Source organism: Cydia pomonella, chromosome 3 (assembly GCF_033807575.1).
Source record: "Cydia pomonella isolate Wapato2018A chromosome 3, ilCydPomo1, whole genome shotgun sequence".
Taxonomy (NCBI): Eukaryota; Metazoa; Arthropoda; class Insecta; order Lepidoptera; family Tortricidae; genus Cydia; species Cydia pomonella.
The window spans coordinates 8,889,623-8,914,158 of record NC_084705.1 but is presented as its reverse complement, the minus strand read 5'-3'; the positions used below and the strand labels follow the sequence as shown (position 1 = coordinate 8,914,158).

The window sequence follows — 24,536 nt, the reverse complement described above, 5'->3', positions numbered from 1 at the left end:
AAATATCTGGCTTACCAACGCATATTTTGAAAGACAGCCAAGCATTCACTTAAAGTTTTTACGTAGCGGTCGTGCGCCGTATTTTCATCGAGCGACTTGCCGAGATTTACGAGCAATTTGGACTCTCAGCGATTCAGCACTTCCCGCAAACATATCTGCCAATTGTGCCTTGAATAAAAGGATTGGTGTATTCTGGGACAAGTTTTGGTGCATTGGCTATGGAATGCAGCTAACGATGTCTGCTTATGTATGTACCTAATACCCTTTGTCAAGATCTGTCAGGACGGTGTCTGGAAACATAATATTTTGACGGCAGAGAATTAAACTTTTTGAATGTAGGTGGGTACAGTAAACTGCAGAGTTAGTGACTTACAAGTTTGCAGCTTTCTGTACATGTTTAATAATATTAGGCGGATTCCTTTGTTTTTGGAATATCGAAAACGATTGTAAAACTTTTATAAATTGAGTCTTTACTTACATGTTAAAGTTTGGAAATGACCTAGCTATCGTGGAATATTTCATTAATTATATCTACTTATATCTATGAGGAGTAAAGTAGTTGTATAAACACGATAGTAAAAGTATTTTTTGTACATAGATAGAACTATTTTTAGGTACCTTAACGTGATAAACTCTTTGAATCACGATCGCAGATTAATTTATCTGATTCTGAATTATAGAATAACACTATAAACTATATTAATACTCGTAGTACCTACATACATTCGCTGGAAGTTGGCAAAGATAAATAAACCAATTCTAGTCTAATATCTACCCGGCAAAAGTAATTCGCAGAGTTTCTGTTTTGCGGTAACGGATTAACTCGTCACAGCGAGCTTTACTGAGACAGCAGCATTTCCCTCCCAATCTGAACACACCCTTATCACTGTACCTTACTCTACCGAATTTCAACCTTATTATGAACAAAATAAAGTTTGCTTTTGAGGTAATCTTATTGGTCGGGTTTACGTTGATATGAGTTCGGAGTAAGTTATTTAGTTCGGCTTAGATGACGTTTCCGGAGCTGTGGCTTTGGTTGCCTTTGGTTGTGATCTCAATTTTACTTATGTGTGGTTATTATTTTACCTGATCAGATAAAAACAGTTGCAGTTTGAATTTTATTTAAATGTTACGTTATATCACATACCTATTCATGAAGAAGTTATGTAGATACGATAAATTAATTGTATCCAATTTTCTGTTTCTTTTTGTTATTCAATTTTTTTACTCTACCTTAATAGGTAGCCTAGTACATACACCTGCACTAAAATCTAGATACAACCTAATTAAGATACTACGGAAACAAATATTATTTACTACTTACTGGGAACTTAAAACTATTCTTAACGTTTCGAAAGTAAACAAACAGAACATAGGTGATATTGAGCTCGCAACACATATGGGCCGGTCCGTAATAAGCATAAGGTAGAACTGCCTACCTAAATAGGTAGCTGTGGTTTAGGCCGGTTTGAACATCCCTGCGAGGTAATTTAATATATAGCCCGGGCTACAGTTGAGGAAACTCCGGGAAAATGAGAATTACTTAACGCGGGCAAGTTTTGTTTTTGGCTATCACGCATTTTTGAAATAGAGAGATATATATGTATGCGTACCAAGGAAATAAGCATTAGGTATTTTAAATGTTCATCGTATCCAAGTATTCGGAATGAGTAGCGAATAGCGTCATCATAAAATTCATGTATGTGCTAAGTATCTAAGTTATGTGTTTACAAAATACCAAATTATGTATTTTGAAACTTTAAGTGAAACAAGGAAAATGTGAAAGGTGGATACTTTAGTGTATTGTACATACATATACCTACCGTATCTACTCAAATTTAGCTTTTATGTGAAGATAGGTGATATAATAAAATATAATGAGGGATAAAAATATTACGTCTAGTAAGACAGTACCCCTAGTGTAAATAAATTCGATTTCGAAACGTGACGTACGCGTTTGCGTTTAGTCTCATTTTGTATTGGATTTAGAAAGAGCGCGCCAAGCGGGACGTTTTGGAATCTCAAAATCCTATACAAAATGAGACTTAACGCAAACGCGTTCGTCACGTTATGATGTCGATCAAATTTACACTAGGGGTACGTATAAGCAGGAGAACCTATGGTGAAATTTGGCGTAGATATTTAAAAGAAAGTTGGATAACTGAAAAAAGTACGAACAATACTTCTAAGGTCTATTTAAGAATTCCTTAAACCAAATTAACATGACAGAGCATCTCCGTGAAAGCGGAATAATTTCTCAAAATATAAAGGATAAAGAAAAAAAATATGGTAATTGGTTATTTCGGCGTCCCAATTTCACAAACAACCCATTCATATTCATGCGCTACCCTTTGTCTGTTGTTACGTAACACCATCCGTAGCCACGTCTTTGTTTTTTTTTTTTAATTTCGGCAACCGCTGGCGCTTTGTTTAACGCCGGAGAGACAATTTCCTCTTTTAGTTTAAAATTATATCATCTACTTAAGTTATGAAATGTTAGTCCATCAAAATATCGTCGCACCAAAGTTATTCTAGACAATTTTATTGCTGGTGAGACCTGACATATGTACATACATGTAAGCATTTAAAAATTAAATAAATAAATAATATTTAGGTACTTTTAGTAGTAAATAAGAAGACCTTGTGCTAATATAAGCAGTGGTATTATACTTACATTGGTTTTAGGTTAGGTTAGCTTAAGTCCAATGCAATATACCTATAAGGGCTATAAGTATCTACTTAAACATGTTACGCTAAATTACAAGTGTATGGGTCCCTAATTATACCTATTAAATATAAAGTAGGTAATTCTTTTCGAGCTGCAATAAAAGTACCCAATGTCTTAAGCCAGGAAACGAAGATCTTATACATAATTATTTCATATTCTCGCGAATCGTAATGAGTAGATGACTTTATCAAGAAAAATGCTCGTATCATATTTTATGGCAGAATAAATAAAGGCCCCGCTGAGTTGAGGCTTCGAACGCCTGATTTACATGCAAATGTTAATAACTTGATCTGGGGCTGTCTCTGCGAACTCGTTTGTAGACTTGAGAGGATAGTGGATGCCTGCTTCTCCATACAAACGTAGTCCCTATTTTCCTTTCTGAGTATTGACATTATAGAAAATAATTTTTCACAGTTTTATTCAGGTATATTAACCACATCTGTGCCCATTTGTTTTTTATTTTGTTGTATCGATTTTTTTAAATATTATAAAAGTTACGAGCTTCCAAATATTTGTATGGATCTCTGTCTCTAATAATTATCTAAATATAAAAACGAAGGAGTATACCTAGCTATGGTTCAGATTAAGATACATCAAAATGGGTAAAAATAGTTTCTATAATGTTAATATCCATAGAAGAAAATGGGAGCTACGTTTGTATGGAGACTTTCCTTTTAAGGCTTAAACGCGAGTTCCGCTCTGGTTGTATACCACCAAGTTTTAACATGCCAAGTTCAGTTTATCACGCGGCCTTAAGAAGTACGTACCAAGTAAAGTACTTCATGTAGTACATTAATACAGTTAGGCCTTATTGAGGCCTTCCGACCCGTAACTTGGACAATTATTCCAAGCCGGCCCATGCAGACCAAGATAAGAATAAAATTACTGCCGCAAGCCAGATATGCGCGTCATTAGTGGATTGAAATGAACCTTGTTTTATTTACGCTAATGTAAAAATAAAGTATACCTACGAGACATCTCTTTAAACATTGATAACAGCATATGTAGAGAAATATATGTTGAGAAATAAGTACCTAAGCTTAGAGTGATCATAGATAAAAACCCACTTATAATAAGTTTTAAGCGAGCTTTGTGAAAACTTACGTGTAATATAATTTAAACTTACCTAATGTACTTAACATATAACGTTTTAAGCAAGTTTTAAACTTCATAATATCTCATTAGTTTTAGAATACTTCTCATATATAACTTGCCATTAAGTAAGGAAACTTGTGTACCTATGGAACGACCTCTCTAAGCTTACTTATTTTTCTATATTAACAGTGAATTTCTTTATTTTGAATAAACGGAGTGCTCGGGCGTGTCATGCATTTTGCTTATCGCGACTCGCGACGCTGCAATTTGCTTAAACTTTATTTGCCATTTAGATTTACCAGCTACGGAGTACTTATAATGAAAATTGTTATTCATATTCAGAGTGCGCTTCCAGGAATGTTTTAAACATATTTTGCCGAGCCCGAATTTACATTTCGTTGCATTATAATTATAAAAGCGGATAGACCGTCGAGGGCCGCTCCCTGGCGAGGGTAGAGAACATTTAGATTCATATTACTTTAAATTTATGCGAAATATCATATAATTTCGTGAAAATAAACCCGGGAGTATCTTTTGAGTTCATAAATAAAAGTCTGTTGAGTTTGTTTTACAATATTATGGATCTGAAAATATTTACAATTATAGGTATTTTTTGTTTAACACATATTATTGTATGACTAATGTCCCTTCAATTCTTGTCTTGGCAAGATTGATTTAGTATTAATTTGGCACAACATAAATAGTCAATACTATAGACAACGCTCTAATTGAATACTTAACTGCTTCAACATTGCCTACGATGCCAAACATTGCCTGGCTTGAAAAAACAGTGTTTCTCTAACAAATAGCTTTGTATGTCGTATTCTTCATAACGGTCACCCTCTTCATATTATTAAGAATTAGATGTATATAGATTATGAGATAAATTAAATATAGTACAGTACCACTGTTTTTCAAACCAGGCAATTTTTGGCATGATTAGGCAATGTTAAAGCAGGTAGACCGGTAGTTTTTTGTGGGAACCCATTGATTATGAGCTTTCACTACTAAATTTAAAATATAGAAATAGATTTTCATTTAGTAGGGGCGCAGCACGTGCGTATCAACACGCTGAATAAAGTTTCGCGAGCCGACATTTTCCCCGAACATGTCGTCAGGGCTCACAAACTTCATGAATCCCAATGTCCCGGAAAATATAACAAGCCGATTTATATTCCGGCCCGGTCCGGACCCGCTTTTTCTATCATAGAAATCTGGAGCTGCCCACCGTAAAATATAGAAGGCCTTATTGGAGATATGTGTAGCATGTGGAATTAGTTCGATTGATTGCCTTCGGAGATTAAGTTTTGTTAGTATGTACTTACTGACCAGCATAGCATCGCTTTTTTGTATACCTACCTAAAATACTCGTAAAACGACATTAAAATAGGTAACAATAAAACATGTATTACCGATTCAAACAAGAAATTCTATTAGATTCACTAATAACCTAAGCGTTAATTATAGGTACTACAAAGTATCATCATCATATACTTTTTACAGGTTGCATTTTCATGCTAATTGTAATTTATCATAAAAGTGAGACTAATTCTGTTGTTTGAACGCGTGTAGGAAATAATTATCGTTTAACATAGATTATTATAATGGGGCAGCTTATCAAACATGGCCGACACGAGGCCCGGTGCATGCCCATATTGCGTCTAAACTTAAATTTTCAATCACGCAGAACAGTTGCATCCTGTGCACTGGGCCCGAATGCCAAGAGGGTGGTAACGAAATAATGCCCATTAGGCCGCGGGGACGCGAGACAAAGGTTTTCGTTAAGGGACGCGTTATTTTTATACGCCACGGCCTCTGAATAACAACTCGGCTGGGTTTTCTTCGTAAAATATCTTCATACCAGCCGGAATTACGCGCTAACATTCTGATCATGCGCTTTCGGCTTCCTCCCTTTTCGAACGTCAACTTATTCGGTTTTGATTTACGTTACGTTCTACCATGATTAATATCCATTTAAATTTACGTTTTATTATTACGTTATACGTCATAGTACGTAGTAATATTTCAGTTGAATTAAATTTAAGAAAGTCAAGAAATAAATTGTAATTTTCCGACCTTTTTATATTTCTTTACGTCTCTGTATTCACTTCAAACTTAATTAGACTTTATAGAGCGTTCCTTCCCAATTTCGTTTTACTCCCGCGTCTGAGGCAGTCTGAGACTTATTCATTGGAGTGCGGGCGTCAGCGGAATGGCGGGAGGCGTGCGGGGAACTCGGCTTGGCCCGAAATAGCAAATAAATGAGACGAAAATGTAAATGTTGCGCTTCGGAGATGAAAAGCGAGCCGCTCGCTGCTCTTGTTAAGCTCATCGCAAATGTACCAGAATTAGAGGCGCGGCTAAAATAATTTTCAGAGCAGATGCGAGGAGGTACTGGATACATAAACACACTGGAAATAACCACAGCCATGGGGTACAACTACTCTTTTTCTTATTGTAGTATAAAAATGTGTGGAAATATCTGGCCTTTACTCATGCGTGGCAAGGTGCGTGCCAAGCTTATTATATGCATTTGAATATTCATAGCATGTATAATTAAAACATTTACATAAATATGTATTTAATTTTATCAATAAAACCAATCATTAATAAGTATTATAAAATTAGTTAGGTAAGTATAAAACTAAAATGAAATATGATGGTGTATTGTTATTGTGAGGAGGCGTAACCCGTCTTCCCGGTATCGATCACGTACGGAGATGCGTTTCAAATTTCAATCACGTAGCTGTTGGAAACAATATCCGAATTTATATGTACGCGATACGCGATGTATATCTACTGAGGAGTGACGAAAGATTTTCTAATGTATGGCTCATACTTAGATGACGTCCTTTTTTGAAAAAGCATAATCCAGGAAATGAGAAGGAAACAAATCGCATCGCACGAAACTTGCGATGGAAAATATGACCATCGCGCGGGCTTCTGCCATTTTCTTTTTAAGATGCAGTAGGTTCAGAGAGCGGAGTTTCTGAAGAGTGGTAGCGCTTTTATAGATTACAATACGGTTGCCAAAGATTCTCAAGGGTTCGAAATGCACTTTAAACATTGTAACAAATTTTGCACTAAAGCTAAATATATGAAAATTACTTCTACATATCGGCAATTCGGCAATATCATGTTTGAGGGCACGAATAAATTACTGATTTTATTTTATTTATTTGTTTACTTTTCCATTGTTACATAACTTTTGGTTGACGTGTTTTTCAAATTTCTACGGGATACATTTTACTAGCAATAAATGATGATATCCATTACATATTTCATTTTTATTATAATCCACATTTCTCTTCTAAAAAGTAGGTAAATAGTTAGTCGAGGGATTGGCACTGTATCAAATATGATACATATGATTTTCCGAAGCTGGAAAGCCCTGGATTTTTTTCCTTATTTTTAATAGTGCTGAATAAGTGACAAAAACTAAAAAATTTTTTATATATAAGATATTTTAGGCCTTACCAGTTGCCAAGATAAGGGTTGAAGGTTTTAGCTGGAAATATAATCTTAATTTCCACGCAAATTATGCAAAATTATCAACTCATTGCAGAAAATAAAAACAATAAACCCCGTACAAAATAAACATCCTTCTGTAGCAACTCAATCAGTGCTTTTACTTAAGCATTTCGGCCCATTTCAGTTATTGCAATATCAAATAAAGCCACGACCACACGGGGGAGCCTCCCCACCGCATGACTCGACATATGTCCGGGGTTATGTCACATGTGGACTTATATTAAACGCACTTATTTGGGAAAACAACGCACGTATCCGCCAACTTACCTTGATATGTCGAAGACCTTATTGTCTGTGACAAAAATGCTACTTTTGCCAGAATAACTACGTGGATATTTTTTTATCGAAATTACAAGGATATCGTATCATCGATAGAGATATGCGAGTATATACAACATAATTAAAGATGTGTATATGTTTAACAGCAGTGGAATTACCACATGGTTTCTTGGAACTATACCAATGTTTTTTTATGTCAAGGAATTATAATAGATAACGATATTATGACATGAGAATTTTATGTTGTGAATTAATCAGTTTTTATTAATGTGTTGTAATTTAATGTACAATAATTTGAATACTACATTACCTACTAACAACTAGGTATATTTATTAATACCTACTTTTATTCGTGTTATCTTTATTTAACAACAATTCGGAAGACAAGACGGCTCTTACTTATTTTCTCTCTCTTTTTCTTTCTCAGTTTTACCTCTGAGATACTTGGATTACATTCTAAGGAGATGAAGGCATATGGTGTTATAACGGAAATGTTGAAGTTGACTCATAAGTGTAACTTTTTCGTCTGTATCGAATTTCTGTCATGGCGGCGTTTCGGCCCGCTCTGATAAGATCTCAACCCGTCTCATTACGTGTGGCCATACATATAAGTATAAGCTGGTCGGTATGTATGACGCGTCGTATCTGGGAGTGCATCGCTGCATCCGTGGAGTAACGACTGCTGCAAGATCCCTGATATTGCGCTTCTTAGAACTCGAATGCGGCGCGGGATTGCATTTTGCATTGCTGTGTTGTTACTTATTCTCTTATTGTAAAACATGAAGCACGAAAATATGTATTTTTACTTTAATATCTCAAAACAACATATTTTATTACCACATGAAAAAAAATGTCGTTGATTCGTATTGAATTAAAACTACAGTCTGCAGTAAATCTATTCATTTGACTTAAATCAGAAAAATTGTCATAAAACGTTCGTGACGTACCTAAAGTTTTATGACTAATTCAATCTGTTTAAGACTGCTTAATAGAATTATAAAACGAAAATTCATATTTTAAATGCGTAAAACCGATCCATTTAAAATTGCGTTCAGCTGTTAGAGCCCAAATCGGAGCATCTGAAATATTGTTTGTTCATGAAAATGAATTAATTTGTCGGAGTGGAAAAACGGGGACGCCCTCAACTCCTATATTCATCCGAGCCCCGTAAATATTTTATTGCCGAACAAAAAATACGCCACGAATTACCGGGAAATATCTGGTACATTTTTCAATCTTATTCCTTAAGTGGTACAAGCGATGAAAATAAATTTAGCGCTTGTGGGCATTTATTGCCGAGATTTCTAGAGCTCTCCGAGTGTTTCTCTGCCGTAATGGGTCGGACGATTGATAGAGGAGTTGGTTCCTTAACGTGTCTACTTGCTAAGGCGAATTGTTTTATGTATTTATAGACACCTATATTCTTAGAAAAACGTACACTGTTTGATTGTACTAACATACCTCTACCTCAGCACTCTATAAGCATTTGAGAAAAGCTGAAGTCCGCTTAGTTTTCTAGTCCCAATATTTAGCGGAACTAACTGATATTCCTGCCCAGAAAAGAAAATACTAATTAATGTGCCAACGGAAATTTTCAAAACTTGAGAAATTGATTTAAATGGAACAATATTACCTTCTATCCACGGAACCCCCACAAAACATTATATGCATGCATTTGGCTACATTTCTAAACACACATTCTTGAAACGTCTGTTCAAAAAGAATCCTCAAAGTAAAACTGATTCTAAAAATGTTTTAGAACCATTTTCGTGCGTGGGAAGGCGGCAATTGGGATGCCTCGGATTTTTTATAGGTAGTAACACAAATCAAGTAAATTACGTTGTCATCTCGATGTAGTATGAGGTGTTGACAAGTTTAGTGTGTTGACGCAACTTGTCAATACAGTAGGGCTAAGATGGTCGGCTCTTTATCATTTGTCACCATGCCTGTCACGTTCTAACAAGTATGTAAGTGCGAAAGTGACGGGCATAGTGACAAGCGATAAAAATGGAACCATCTTAGCCCTACAGATCTGAAAAAGATAAACATATACATATGTTATGAACATTTCTTTTAAGAAATTAGTAGGTATATAAATAAAAAAAAACCGTGCTAATATTAGACATATAAATGCAGATTTTTTTTGTTTTCATACAAAACTATATAAGTTGGTTCAGAACCTGTATAACTATTTCAAGTTGACAAATAGTTAATTCCATACGATTCTATGGTTCTAATTGGTGGACTGTATATGTATACTTAACTTACTGTGTTTTAACTTATTATTATGTAATAAGTTAATAACATGAGTACCTAAATTAAAATGTAATGTTCCACTGATGTAACGGTTTAACACAACAACGAAAACCTTGTCTCGCGTTTTCAAAAACCATAAAACTTTAAGCGATAGAGGCAATTGTTGAATATTTGACACCACCATACAATGTAAGACAAGGAAAGGCTCAGAAAGTCGGAACCATTAATATAGTTATTTATTTCAATCTGTCGTTTTCTTTACAATGTTTCGGTTTTAAATAAAATAAAGTTACATTAACAGAGTGCGGTACAAATTGACTTCTCTTTTTTGGAATAATGTACTGGAATGGAACTGCATGGTTAGGTACTTTGCTTTTATTACAATAAGTTTACCTATTTAAGAGGTACTCGATTTGACTTTAAAGCATATATAGACTACCTACGAGCACACTTAAGGTTCCCGTGTAGGTGGCGCCAATGAATACGTTTCACTCTTTATAATGTAGGTACCTTCTGTGTGAAACTGTGTAGGTAGGTACCTACATTACCTACTTGAATTAACCAATCGAAGAATCACACGGAATTCGTTTTTGAAAATAAATGTTATTGTAATTAACATTACCTTGCCAACAAATAAATAATACCCTCCTATTTTTTTATTTAATTAGGTATACTTATAATGATGGATGAGGTGATGTGTGGGCGATGTACATCTGTCTACTGAAAATACCTCATGTTGAAATGCACTCATATAACCTTCCTGATTAAGAAGGTACACGAGTGTTTGAATAATGCTAAGTATTAATTAAATTATCATTTATTGCAGAATTAAATTTCCATATTATATTAAGTACATTAGTAACTTATTCATAACCTAAAAACACTACTACTAATATATATTCATACACTACTATATACTTAGCCTAACATTTTAAATCGTTCATTCTTTTCATCAAAACACTATGAACCTAATTAGTACGTACGGGACAGAATCGCAACAGAAATATCTCCTGAACGCTCAAGCACGGATGATTGACCTTTGTAGACTATTGTGCATTTCTGGGCTAATATCTCCTTAGTCATGACAATCTGCTCAAGCAATTATAGACTTTCTTCCATACAATATAAGTTGATTTCGGATTGAAACGCTTGATACATGTTATCTTTTGTTCCAGGCACGTTGGTAAGGTTCGGGCGCGGCTTAACGCGGTCGACCTTACACACAGGTGAGGCGGCGACGCCACTCAGAACATGCTACTAAGGTTGGAATTACGACTTTATTAATAATAGCATTAAGTGCTTTATTATTTGCTTGGAATATTACTAGCTGTCCTAAATGTCTCGAGTGGAAATAGCTTGCTTTCTTTTATTTATAGAAGATACTAAGGTTAGATGGGTAGTGTGGTGAAATCTCTAATAAGGTAGTAAATACCTATTAACAAAGAAACGTTATACATAGTTACGAATAAAGAAATATGTTAATTATGGTCATCTAAGTAACTTGGAAGACTAGGGTTAGCTACTCGAAAGCCCGCAAAAAAATCTAAAATGTGCAGTATTTTTCATTTTCTCACGTTCAGATTTACGTGCAACGCGACAACAGGATATTAAGCGGTCATATACTGCACAATGTGCATTCGCGATTACCGTCGCGAACGCATTAACATCACGAAAGCTCAAGAGAGAAACGACCCTAGTCCACTTAAGTTGTTGACGATTTTCATACTTTCCAGAGATGTAATAAGATCGTAAGTCGTATGTGGAATAAAAAGGATTATCCCTATTTTTGATCTAACCTTCATTTTTATAGTAAGGCCCTTGTCCGGGCAAATTGTGGATGTCAGTTGCACTTTTGCAATCTCGTGTCTCATATAGCATTATCTTAAAACTACGACTTTAATTCTAACAGAAGGAAGTTGAAAATGCAATCGAAGAAATATATGAGATCCGATTTGTCTTTAATTATTAAATGTATGATATCCATCAAAACAGCAGGATAAGCACGTTATCTGAGTATGTAGGTACCTATCTGACTATAAACGGTATAGTAAAATAATCACTGACTTCACTGTTTATGGCGTCGACTAACAATACAACACAATTAATAAGATATTAGCTACTATTAGATTTGACATTAAAACAACCTACGTAAGACGTGTTCACTTCGGAACAAATTTCAGGTGACGTACGGTGTACCTGTTTCTAAATGCCTATATGTAGCTACTTACCTCATTATGTTATTGTAGCTAGTTAATTAGACTTTTGTCACATTTGATAGTAGAGTCAATAAATATATTTGATATTAGTATGCAGCAACTACTTATCTTATTGGTATCTACGGATGAACCTGCTCTATCTAAGTACGTCAAATTAAAAGTCCGAGGTAATGTTTGATTACCTCTCTGAAAAGATAGTAAGAAGTAAGTACCTAGATAGATACGTGTAGGGAAAAAAAAGTTAATATAATCAAGCGCAATTAACATTGAACCCGTTTATTACTTTATCGCGAATATTAGGTATCTATTTAGTGTTTACGATATATAAAAAGGTGCCAGCCTGTCAGTATTCATAATAAAAATTAGCAAAAAGTTGTGATTTCTGTCAAAACAGCTGAAGACACGATTTCCTCATGTAAAGGCACAAAGCTCATATTTGCGTAGTTTTGACTAACAAGCCCTTTTAGTTGCACTCAGGTAGAATGTGAAAAAACTTCCATCGCCACATCGGCCGCCATTTTCGAATGGCACACCTGCATTCCCCGACCTTTAAAGGCACCGCCCTGTCGTATTTATAATTCCATATCTTTATTTATTGACCTGCAAATTATCTTGTTTAATACAAAACGTTGCATTACTACAATGTTGCTTTAGGATTAATTCATATTAACAAGTTTGTGCAAACTATTATTAAGCCTGACAGTCATGACATATTACTCGTATAAAGGTAGGTTTAAATTTTAACAGCTTAAAATGAACATGTATTAAGAACGGGTGTACCTGTAGTTTGATTCAGTAGACACTGTAGTAAGTTAGCTTGGTTTATTAATTTTGAATACCTTGTACGGACTACACACAAAACTCATATACCTCTACCTAATAATTATCTCCATAATATAAATAACTCAAAAAAATGTCATAGTTTTAAAACGAATACGGGACTTAATCGCGTAAACTTACGTTTATTATATGGCCTGACGTTTCGAACGTGACGTTACGCTGGTGGTCACAGGCAGACTGGCGAGGAATTGTATCAACATCTTGCTGCGCGGGTTTTGCGAACTACCCGCACTTGATCTTGATTATTCACTTGTACGCTAGGGTTGTCACTTTGCCTACACATAACACTCACGACATCCGATGGTATGTGTTGGAAAGTTTTATGTAGTGGAACGTTAGTTTACGCGATGAAGGCCCGTATTCGTTTTAAAACTATGAACGAAAATTGTGTTGGTTTAAATAAATAAAAAAGTCATAGAAATCGCAACTTAGCAACGTTTACACACATGCACATGTATGCTGAAACCTATATCGATATCGATAGCGAGTACCGAGGGCACCAAACTCACACAGTACCTACGTGTCTAAACTAGGCATAGGTAGGCGTGTATCTCTCGGGCGATCAGTTCCGGGCGTAGAATGACAATGCTTGTCCTTGGCGGTGCCACGGCCTGTCGAATACACAATGACAGGCCACCTATCGATCAAGGATATTCCCGTCGTTAAACAAAAGCCGAAGACAGACTAACCAAGTAACCATTTTATTTGAGCTGTGCGTATAGGCAAAGATCTGCAGTCCACGTTACACTGGCCATTGAACGCAATTCGCCAGCACTGACCATAGCAATAGAAATACACGGCTAGTTAGTTACGTGATCGGTGCTCGAGGAAAGCGCTTTAGACCTCTAAATGTAAATCTGGGACCTTTCTGCTACGTAAGTTTCGACAACATTTTCGTACATTAGACAACCCTAGTTTATTTATTATTTAAGTATTTCTAAATTTGCCGATTTTTAAACTTGTTTAATTTTGCATATATTTTTTTAAACATTAATATTTATTGATTTATATCTAATGTTTACCATGCATAATCAAAAATAGAAAAACGATTTACCACAATTATGAATGAGGAGTGAAAATTCGCGATAATAAAAGCTTGTAAGCCCAAAAAATACTATGTATTTGATATTTTGATAGACACCTACACTAGCGCCTGGCGGCGAAATTAAACGCCTTAGTCCTCATTAGGGACAACCCTAATTATGAAGAATAACAATCCAATCAAATTTCGAACACGATTTCAGACAACCTATCGATCGGCTTGAAGAAACTGAGAAGGGTGTTAACACTGCGAATGCGAAACTTTGTTGTTTAGGAAAATCATGTACCTATGACCGCCTGTAAAGTTTAACTTGACAGTTCTTAACAATGAACAAATTATATTTATTCCACAAGTAAGTTTCATAATTTCACTTTCACAAACGATTGTTAGTATTTAGAATACACAATCGCATATTGTTATTGCGTATTTACAGTGTATTTTCACTACAAAAGGGAAAACGCAGTGCAAAATTAACTTAGTACCTAGTGGATGAATATGTTTCTTAGCCTAGTCACCTAACGATTTTTTTTAGTAAAATCTAAGAAACACATTTTTATCGATGCGTAGGTGAAAAAAGTATTCAATTTTCAATCTTTAATTATATTTTTTTATTAAGTATTTAGGTACTGTTGGTTAGTTTCTCAAAGGTTAAGAATTGAATCTTGATTTACAAACGGGTACCAAATTTGAACATTCCAATAAAGTTGCTTTAAGTAAAAAGGGCTCTGATCGATCGAACCACCTCGCATGTAATACGTGACTCAGTGCTTTAAGGGCCTACTTTGGCGAACTAAACGACGAACTGAAACGGAATACACAGCCTTCAATTGTCCCGGACAAAATGGTTTCCCATGGGAAAAAGGACGTTGTAGCCAAAATGCCATGTACTTATTTAGATTTGAAAATGTAGAAGTAAAACAAATATCTTAATATTTTATTTAATTTTGAAATTAAATAAGAAATATATAATATTACTTTATACATGTCGGCGTTCGCACGCAGATTTAGTTTTTTGTTATTTTTTTAAATTATTAATTCTTTTCAGTCTTACTTTGCCTAATGCTAAATAAAAAACACAACAATGTATATCTGTACACTTAGAGTAAATTAATTCGATAGCGAAACGTGACATACGCGTTTGCGTTAAGTCTCATTTAGTATGGGATTTAAAAACAGTGCGCCAAGCGGTACGATTTGGAAACTCAAAATCCCATACAAAATGAGACTTGACGCAAACGCGTACGTCACGTTACGCCATCGAATAAATTTACACTAGGGGTACTGGCATATCACAAGTTTCGACGTGTAGATATTATTACAGCTGGGTTAGTGCATCTACATTAATTATCTTCTATTCTAATTACCATACTACTCGTATTGGTACCTAACTGCAATAATATGTTGCACACCGAAAGCCGCGAGAATATCTGTCACGGTCTTATTAAATTTGTAGAGCCATAAGAGCGTGTCACATATTTTTGCGGCCTTCGAAGAGTAACATATTATTGCAGGTGATTGTACAATATTTTGATCAATTTTAGTGCTCGTCTCCACTCTGTCTCAACGATATTTTTTTTATAATTTACGGCCAACAAACAAGACATGCCTTAAAAAGGAAATACCAGTCACAAGGCCAAATTTAAACATGTTCATAATATTAGGCGTTTATAAAAATAGGTATGATGACAGATTAATAGCACATAATGGGTTACGCAAATCATGTGTAACGCTTATGTTAATTTCGAAGAAAAACAATGGGGATATTCTTAAAGATATTGTTGATGTATCAAGATAATATCTAAATCGTATTGGTATATGTGATCGCTCACTCTAATCTATTGTTGTTTTCAAGCTGGCGTAAAATCGTGCAACGTCATGCGTAGGTAGATTCGTCAATTTCTAGCTAAATTGAAATCTCTGTAGGGACTAAATAATGCTAAAAGCACGTACACAATGGCTACATGCATGTGATTCACCTTTGAAATTGTATTTAACGTTTGTATTATATTTTTGTTTCCGAACGACGCAAGCAAGAGCAAGTAGTAGTTGAGTAGGCAAGTCGTCTGTATTGAATTTGAATATTTCGCCGTCAGAAAACAAGCTTATCGCTATAATCCCCGGTCAGTGGCACCACGACACCATATATGATAGCAGGTAGGTATTATGTACACGATTTTATCTGCAATCGAGTCAATGATAAGCGTAAATAGTATCGGCCGTAGGAAATGTGCCGGAAGAAAAAGCACTAAAACGTAATACTTAGGTATAACTGGTTTTCAGCTCGAACGAACTAATATAATAATATATTGTCAAGCCTTCCAGTTGCACATAATTTCTCATAGAGATTTTGCAAAATATGTACCTATAATGTTTGTGATTTCTTTGAATTCAATAGTTTACGAGTAAATGTAAATGGTGGAGTGCTGCCTGTAGACTTCTTCATACAAGGCACTAACACAGGTATCAGTTTTCATAAGTATGTAGTATGAAAATAGTAAATACCTAGTATGTAACAGATTCAAGCTTAATATGGTACCTAATATTCGAGCAAAAGTTTCATATTAAAATGTTTCATTTTCTTCCTACTGTTTTTAATCCTTGGTTATCCTATTTTATCTCGGTTTATCTTTTCAAGAACAAACATAATTCAGTACCTATGTCAGTCTCAATCTAATGATCAGAGATAAAATATTTTCGTAGTTTACTGTACATCGAACCGTAAAACTATCTAGACTTTTTTTTTTTTTGATAGAGAATAGTATTGTATCTTAGTCTATCCGTTGACCACGAACGTTCGACACGTCGGGATACTATCCCGGGATAGTTTTTAAATTGATTACAAGTAGTATAGTCCGTTTGAATTGTTTTATTTCTTGCTAAAAGTAAAACAAAATGATAGATAAATGCCTATTGATAAAGAAAGCCCAGTCCGTCGCTGGACAATCGCAGTTCGCGTTAAGGCGCAGTTAGAATTGCAAATGAATCGGCCGTTTACTCCGCGTCGTAAAGCCCGGGATATGATCCAGTGAGTTTTCGCGCCATTAACCTTTTGGACCTCCTCCCACTCCCGGGGATGTTGTTGTACGTAAACAGTACTATGGATAGGTATCGAGTGATGTTTGATTTAGATACCTACACCTTAGCACTATACATATCTGCGTACTTTGTATTTTTATAAAAATTATGATATCTGAACTATTTTAATAATACCACCTTGTAAACTCCTTGCTTGACTGATGAGAATACATTTGTTTTTCAGGCGTAACTTCATTTCAAAATTGATTAAACAGTAAAACAATACCGTATACTAATTATCATTACATATACTAGGTACCCACTATGATGTAGGTACTTCTACGTGAAGGAGGTTACTTTTCTCTGCAGTCTACTGCCTTAAAAAGACTGCGAAATAAAATATAATACCAGTAAATTCACATGAATTTCAAATTAACTACTTTTACTTGAAACAAAGGTTTATTGTATTAGCTCTGTACATCAACTTAAAAGTGTATTCCTATTTCAGCATAAGTACGTGACATTTACTACTTTATTGCGTTGTTTATCGTAATTCGAACTCTTGTAATATCAATTCAAAATAAATATCGGTACGTATCGGGTATGCCCGCCGCGTCGCTTCACTCAACCGTGGGAGTTGGCCCCGGTATCACCGAATACTTGTAACGCCGATAACGCGACTTGACAGCTTGTAATGGGCCTCCAAACTCGCCCTGTCACTAAGGCTATTGAAAAAACTGCCCGACCAACACTATCAGAACTCTCAACCCAAGTTTATTTCCCTCTCAAACTTATTGTACGGCCTTTGCCGGGGAGGGGTAGCGTGTCTAATTAGACTGGCATTAGGAAACAGTCCGGTCATCCTATGCTTGGGAAGTTAGGATTGAGTCGTAAATGTCAGCTCGAGTGCCCTCCGCCATCGCTTTGGTGCTCTATTTACGAAATAAAAAGTTGTACAAAACGCTTGCACCTTAATTTCCGGATACATTTACATTACAAAGTATCGGACAATCAGGACCTACATTACAAACAGGACTCATATACTTGGCGAAATCTAAATAGGTAACAACTTGTTTAATATATTTATATTATTTAAATTGTGGAGTGGTGAAACATCGGTTGTTATTAAATTTGCGTTTATGCGGCTATTGGCATCGTGTATTAAGGACGATCCTTCACCTCTTCTGATTTTCCTATTCGATTCTAAGGAGGATCCCATTTGCTATACGATACGGGTGCTTCGTGCAAAGAACTGGTACTTATATTTTTTAGACCAAAAATAAACACGAAAGAACTAACCTAGTTACGCAACTCTCGAGTCTCGTTACTATTTCAGTGCGATGAATAACATATTGTTATTCAAAATCAATCATGGTGTAACAAGAAAATGTTGTTACGTAACACAAAACAGAATTTATGATCCCCAACAGATCTCGGCCGCAAACGTTACCAGAAAAAAAGCCTGTAAACATGTTTTTTCTCTGCTTTCATAATTCGAGGGTAGTGCGCCCCAAAAGAGAGGCAGGAAAAAACCGTGGCATTCGGTGCAAATCACCTATTTTATGTAAACTTCGTGACTTTGCGCCGTATCGAATGACTTAGAAAGGATTATTTAGTTTATATACGTATAGAGACTGCTAGGAAATAAAACTGTAGAGTTTGTCAATGGGCGTCTTGTATGGGTTTGTTTTAAAAATAAACTGAGTTATGTGTTCGGCGGTGGCGTTTACGCCAGCCGATGATTTAAGCGACAACCGGGGGCTTGTTAGACGCTTCATTATTTTAGAGTCGATGTTACTCTTGTTACAACTATGTACTTGCTAACATCATATGTTGAAGCTTTCCTTACTAGCTTTTTCATAACTTGACCGTGAGCTACACATGTACCTATTACAAGTATATAGTATTAAGGTCCGACCGAGATCTCGGTCTCGGTCTCGGTCTCGGCATTCTCGGCCAAAAATCGGGCCGAGATCTCGGTCTCGGCTCTCGGCCAAAATGGGCCGAGATTCTTGCCGAGACCGAAACTAGGCAATAAGTTATCATTGGTGGATTTGAATTTACCGCGCACGAGCGCCCGTTTCTAAGCCAGTCGTTAGTTGCATCGCCCGCTTGGTGTGACGTTTTTTGTGATTTTGATTGGTTTCGTACCCACATTTAAGCCAATTACTTATCAAATACGGTATTGGGATCGGATAGGCTCGGTTGCTAGTAATGACTTGTTCTTTGGTTCTTTTCGTTTTGTGTTTGTGTTATTGCGGAAGAGATAATAAATGAGTGTATATTGTTATTGAGATGTAACTTAAATTAACTTGATGTGGGTGTAAGATGACACTGGATATTCTGATACTTAATATATTTTTGTTTACGGGAAAAGGTAAAGCAGTAAGTAAGTACAAAACAATACCTGTGTCGGATTACTGTTGTGGAATATTGGACATACTTAATCTCATGCTAACTTTGCGGATGCTTCTATGCAATTTTGACTCGCGGTGTGGTTGTTGAGACATAGGTTGATTTTCATTTAATGTGGCTTAGCTTAGTAGTAAGTCACTAAGTGACCAGTTAAACAACGAGCATTGTCACAATTTAACGGACGATAACGCTGAAAAATTACGTTTTTTGGGTTACAATATATAACTTTTTAATTTTGATTATTGCTATTGTACCTCTTTTTGTGCACATCCGTACTTGCGTGTCGGGCAACGCATAATGGAGGGTTCCGTACCTTCATACAATACAAAAAATCAGACAAGCAAAAGAGCGAATGTTCGTGGCACCTACTTCGTTTTAATAAGAAGAAATTCAAAACAATTTTCCTGCAAAAGTATGTATTACAGCTTAGCCTTACTAAGATTCGACTTACATAATACACCTTCGTTCCATATATCGTTATAAAATATATCGTATAGTTTTCGAGTAAAATGGTTGTGACATACGGACAGACATAGACAGACGGCAATGGCGAAACTATAAGGGATTTTGCCATTTTGGCCACGGAACCCAAAAAATACTATTTAATAGCGCTACGAATTGATGATAATACTTTTTCTGATAAATCGTCGAATTTCGACTATTAAAACATTTTGATTGCAAAAATCGTGTGTTTTTCTTCTATTTTATAAATTCTCGGTCTCGGTCTCGGTCTCGGCCGAGAATCCCATTGAATCTCGGTCTCGGTCTCGGTCTCGGCCGAGACAGAAAAACCGTTCTCGGTCGGACCTTATATAGTATAGTGTATATAGTACACTATACTATAGTAGTATAGTAGTACTGTGGTAGTGTAGTAGTGTGTATAGTATAGCGTATTATGTAGAATGGGTAGGTATTACCATCTAATTGTTTTTTTTTTACAAAAGTAACAACCGCTAGTGACTTTCTAATTATAATAAACTATCAGATATACTTTTTTATCTATTTATAAAAACTGCCGCATGTTCCAAGCCCAGTTCGAACCAATTAACATATTAATTAAGCGTTCCACTCGGACTTTTTGATTGGACACACCCGCCCGTAATTATACCATTGTATTGCATTATCCTATTATATATTAAGCTTTAATTTATGTGCTCATTGAGCTATTTAAATAACTTATTATGTATAATTTGTTTGCAGGTTGCCGTGCCCTTTTACGCAGACTTCTTTAGCCAGTTTACGACAAGGTGATTATTACATTATTTTCTTAGTAAATTTTACGTTAATAATTTATTTCATATTTAATGTAAGGTAGATACGCTATTAGTATGTTACTACAACTAAACTAAATTTTTACATTTAATAGCAGAAACAATCCAGGTAAAAACACTTTAATTAAAATACTGCCGGAATCATAAAGTAGTGCACTATGCTCTGGTTTTAAAATAGACAGAAATATTCATCGACCAGTCATTGATTTTTCTTTAAAATTTACTCATTAAATAATAAAACTTTAATTTGTTATTTTATAAAACCGCTACGCGATATCAAGTCCCTTTCCTCAAAGCTATAAATTGCATCAAAACGGTAATATTCAAATTTGAGTGCACCCGCGGACATTATTTACAACCGAAGTCCAGTTAAGAGAAAGCCAGCACCTACCTCATACACAACGTCCCCGACGGGTTTCTGAATAAGGACATACACATACACACGACATTACAATGACATACAGGCACACGAAGTGAGGCATTATGAGTTCAAGGTATGTCTGAGCTTTAATCCACTTTCTCTTTGTAAGATGAAATTCACGGGTGATATTTACCTTAAATTCTCGATTTTTTGTCAATAAATCGGCAGTCTCAGTATTGTTCTGATTGATTTTCGCATACCTACATACGAAATATGTTGAGAGGATTAAGGTGCAGGTGCAGGTTTAGAGACCGGAGTCGGAGATTTCGAAAAATCGTACCGACCGCTTTTCATATCTGAATACGGCTACTATAAATTTAATAAGCAATCTTGAGACCTTTCTCGAGGGACTGTATCGAATCGAATCCTGAGTTTTCGACTTTCGCTCAATAGAAAAAGCTCACGAACATAGGTCTAAAATGCACTGCAAAAATGTGTAACAAAGTATGCAACACAATGAAATATGAACATTGTTTCTAAAAATCGGCAATATTATGTTTGATGGGAACGTATCGATGACTTTTCTTTTTTTTTACGTACAAAAATTAAAATTAAACAAACATGATACCCGCGCTCCCGGGCACGCAATTCCACCTCGCTCACACTTACGGTCATTGAGAGTGACAGAACAACATGAACCGACGCCTTAAGGAAAAGTGGAAAAGACAACATTGTTATGAATTATGACGACGGAAATCAACAAATTCAACAATCAACTAAAAATCTGCCGCGCCCCCGCCAAGACGAGCATAGCGTAACGCAAGGGCACTAACTACCGTTTCTCAAAGCGCTTCTTCGTTTTTTTAAACCTTCATAACTTGGATTAGGATTATACCAGATGAACAAAACTCTCGGGATATAAATAGTGGACTTATTGAGCATAAAAAATTTCAATTGCATTCTTATACTTTAGATTTTATATCTAAAAAAACCCGATTTCGGCACTGATTCACTCACTCACTGATGATCATCAAAACCCTTAGGGTACTTCCTAAAGTTCTAGGAAGCTGAAATTTGGTACGTAGGATAGTATTAGTACACAATAAACAAAAAACTTGAATTCTTAGTCCGTAAGGGGGTGGAATTTTGTATGGGGAATGAATAACCACTACACCGATTTAGTTGAAATTTGGTATGTAGATAGTTTTCAACCCCAAAATTACCCCGTAAGGATAAAAAAGGGTGTTAGGGGAGAAAAGGGGTTGAAGTTTGTATAGGAAATCAATGAAAAAAGCAGATTGTATAAAATATGCCCGCAGATACGTATTTCCGGATTTTTTATAGTAAATCACCCCCAACCCTTTAAATTAGGGGATGGAAAATTGTCGTAAGCAACTTCCGAAAAGGAGTGAAATCCCATCAAAAACATTTTCATGCAAAATGTTGCCAAGACGAAACACACAACATGAAAATGTTTTTGATGGGATGTGTTATTCCTGTAGGAAAAAAAAACTACTTATTGTAATATTTCTTCGCGTTTAGTTACCATGTAATGCAAACAGCTATGCATACATATGCAACTTGCCTACTTGGTTACCGGTTATAAATTATTTTCCACAATGGCGTTTCTGACTCAGTCTTGAGCAATTCGTATTGGTATAATATTAACTTTTCCAATATATGAGTAGGTATACGATGTACGGCTCCAATCCTGTTTGCGCAACAGCACACATGTTTGAGATAAGAAAGCGTACTTTTATTTAGGTGCGCCGCTCGTATGGCCGACCATTGGCCTGAAGTTTCCTTAAGTAAATATTTATAGACGCGCCGGGCTCAGGCGCACACTTGTTCCTATGTTTGTTTCTGTCATTCAACACGCCTGAATCTCGTCTGCTTCGTTGGAGATAATTTTGCTTTCATTTTGAAACGTTGCTTATACTCTTGTTTTCATTATGTGAAGTCTTAGCTTTAGTACGTACATGTCTGCGTTTTTGAAACTCATCCAAATACTTACCGATATTTAGGTAGGTATACATCGCCTCTTCCGGCTCTGATGTTGTGGGTGTCCATGAGTGGCGGTAATCACTTACCATCAGGTGATCCATCTGCTCGTTTGCCTCCTATATCATAAAAAACATTGATTATTTCGATTGGACGGTTAACTGAAAAAGTGTGACCTGAATTAAATTTCAGATTAATCAATTGATATTATTTTCTTTTGGTATCTACTCCTGTTTCTTACTTAATTTACATATCCTCAAGTCGATTTTCATAGCAATGAAGACGACTCGCATTATTCAGGTTCGGATATCTTTGTTCAGGTGTGGGATTCAAGAGATCGAATAAATTTAATGTTAAGTAATGACTGAAGGGGCAGAACTGCATGATTTAAAACATCACATAACTAATACGGTTAACCTCGTTTACATGTACCCATTGTTGGATTATTTCGTTACTTATTTATACAAGTTTCAAACAAAATAGCGCCCGAATGAATTATTTAAGTAAAGCTAAGAATTGATTCCGTTGACACGTACACAATTGTAGCAAATTTATCGTTTACATACCTTTTGTCGTCCGATAATTATGACGGCGCACTCAATAGTACAAGTGTGGGAAATTAGCTTTTTAACCTATGTTACACTTTGTATTATATTTTGACAATTCGGTTTCTATTATAATTTTGATTTGTGGCCTTGTTAAAAGCATTACTTAGCGTGTAATGCTATGTATGTTCTTCTTTTGTCCGTTTGATACATTTAACTGCCGTGTCTTGTGTAAACAGACAACACGTCTATAGAGTGCACGTAGAGGTGTGAAATATTGTAGTTATTGCATTATTGGTTGTACGACGCATTGTTTCCTTTGACTGGGTGCGAAGTCAAAAGGGTGCTACGCGAAGGGTATTACCATAACCTAAGCTTTTACGTAGGTACAAGAATAAAATTATTTTCTCCTAGATAAATATTATTTTCGTTGTCTTATTTCTGACCACTCTGTCACGCTTGTATTTGTGTCTTCTATCAAATTAATAAAAACATGTTTTAGCTGTAGATTATAATTTACATGAGAAAAGTTTAAAAATAAATTTCATCTCATGCAAAAAGCTAGACATTGTCATATTTTTTGGAGATAAAAAAAGACAACGAAAATAATTTTGACCCGCCTAATGTAATTATAGAGATATGTTTTGGTGGTATATTATTGCTGTGTAATGAGTAGATAGTTTACCTAAACTACTAGGTACCTGTGTAGTTATTTAATTGGTTAAAAACCACAAACTAAATGTAAGTCAGTAGAACTTGGCCATGTCATTGACATTAAGCAATAAAACATTACATAATTCAATCTAATAGGCTAGTATTATTTGTGGTGAAATTAACAGACGATAAAATTAAGTTTATATTCACAATAAAATGTGAGTGAGTTGCCGTCATAAAGTCTCGCGTTTTTTATTGGTGGCAACACTGGTCGAGTGACGCTTGCA

The 24,536-nt window shown here is 35.5% G+C and overlaps 1 protein-coding gene across 3 annotated transcripts in view; it reads left to right on the top strand.

Moving 5' to 3' along the window:
* Nucleotides 1-24,536, top strand: part of LOC133515985 (homeobox protein abdominal-B) — a 135,004-nt gene that overhangs the window by 100,414 nt on the left and 10,054 nt on the right. For 2 of the 3 annotated variants that reach the window (XM_061848639.1, XM_061848638.1), the window contains 2 exons: nucleotides 11,065-11,151; nucleotides 20,618-20,664. In XM_061848639.1, the coding sequence (XP_061704623.1) occupies nucleotides 11,141-11,151; nucleotides 20,618-20,664 (58 nt within the window). In that variant the 5' untranslated portion in view covers nucleotides 11,065-11,140. Of the gene's footprint in view, nucleotides 1-11,064; nucleotides 11,152-20,617; nucleotides 20,665-24,536 lie in introns of those variants that run through there. The other variant, XM_061848640.1, reaches the window with a different exon arrangement.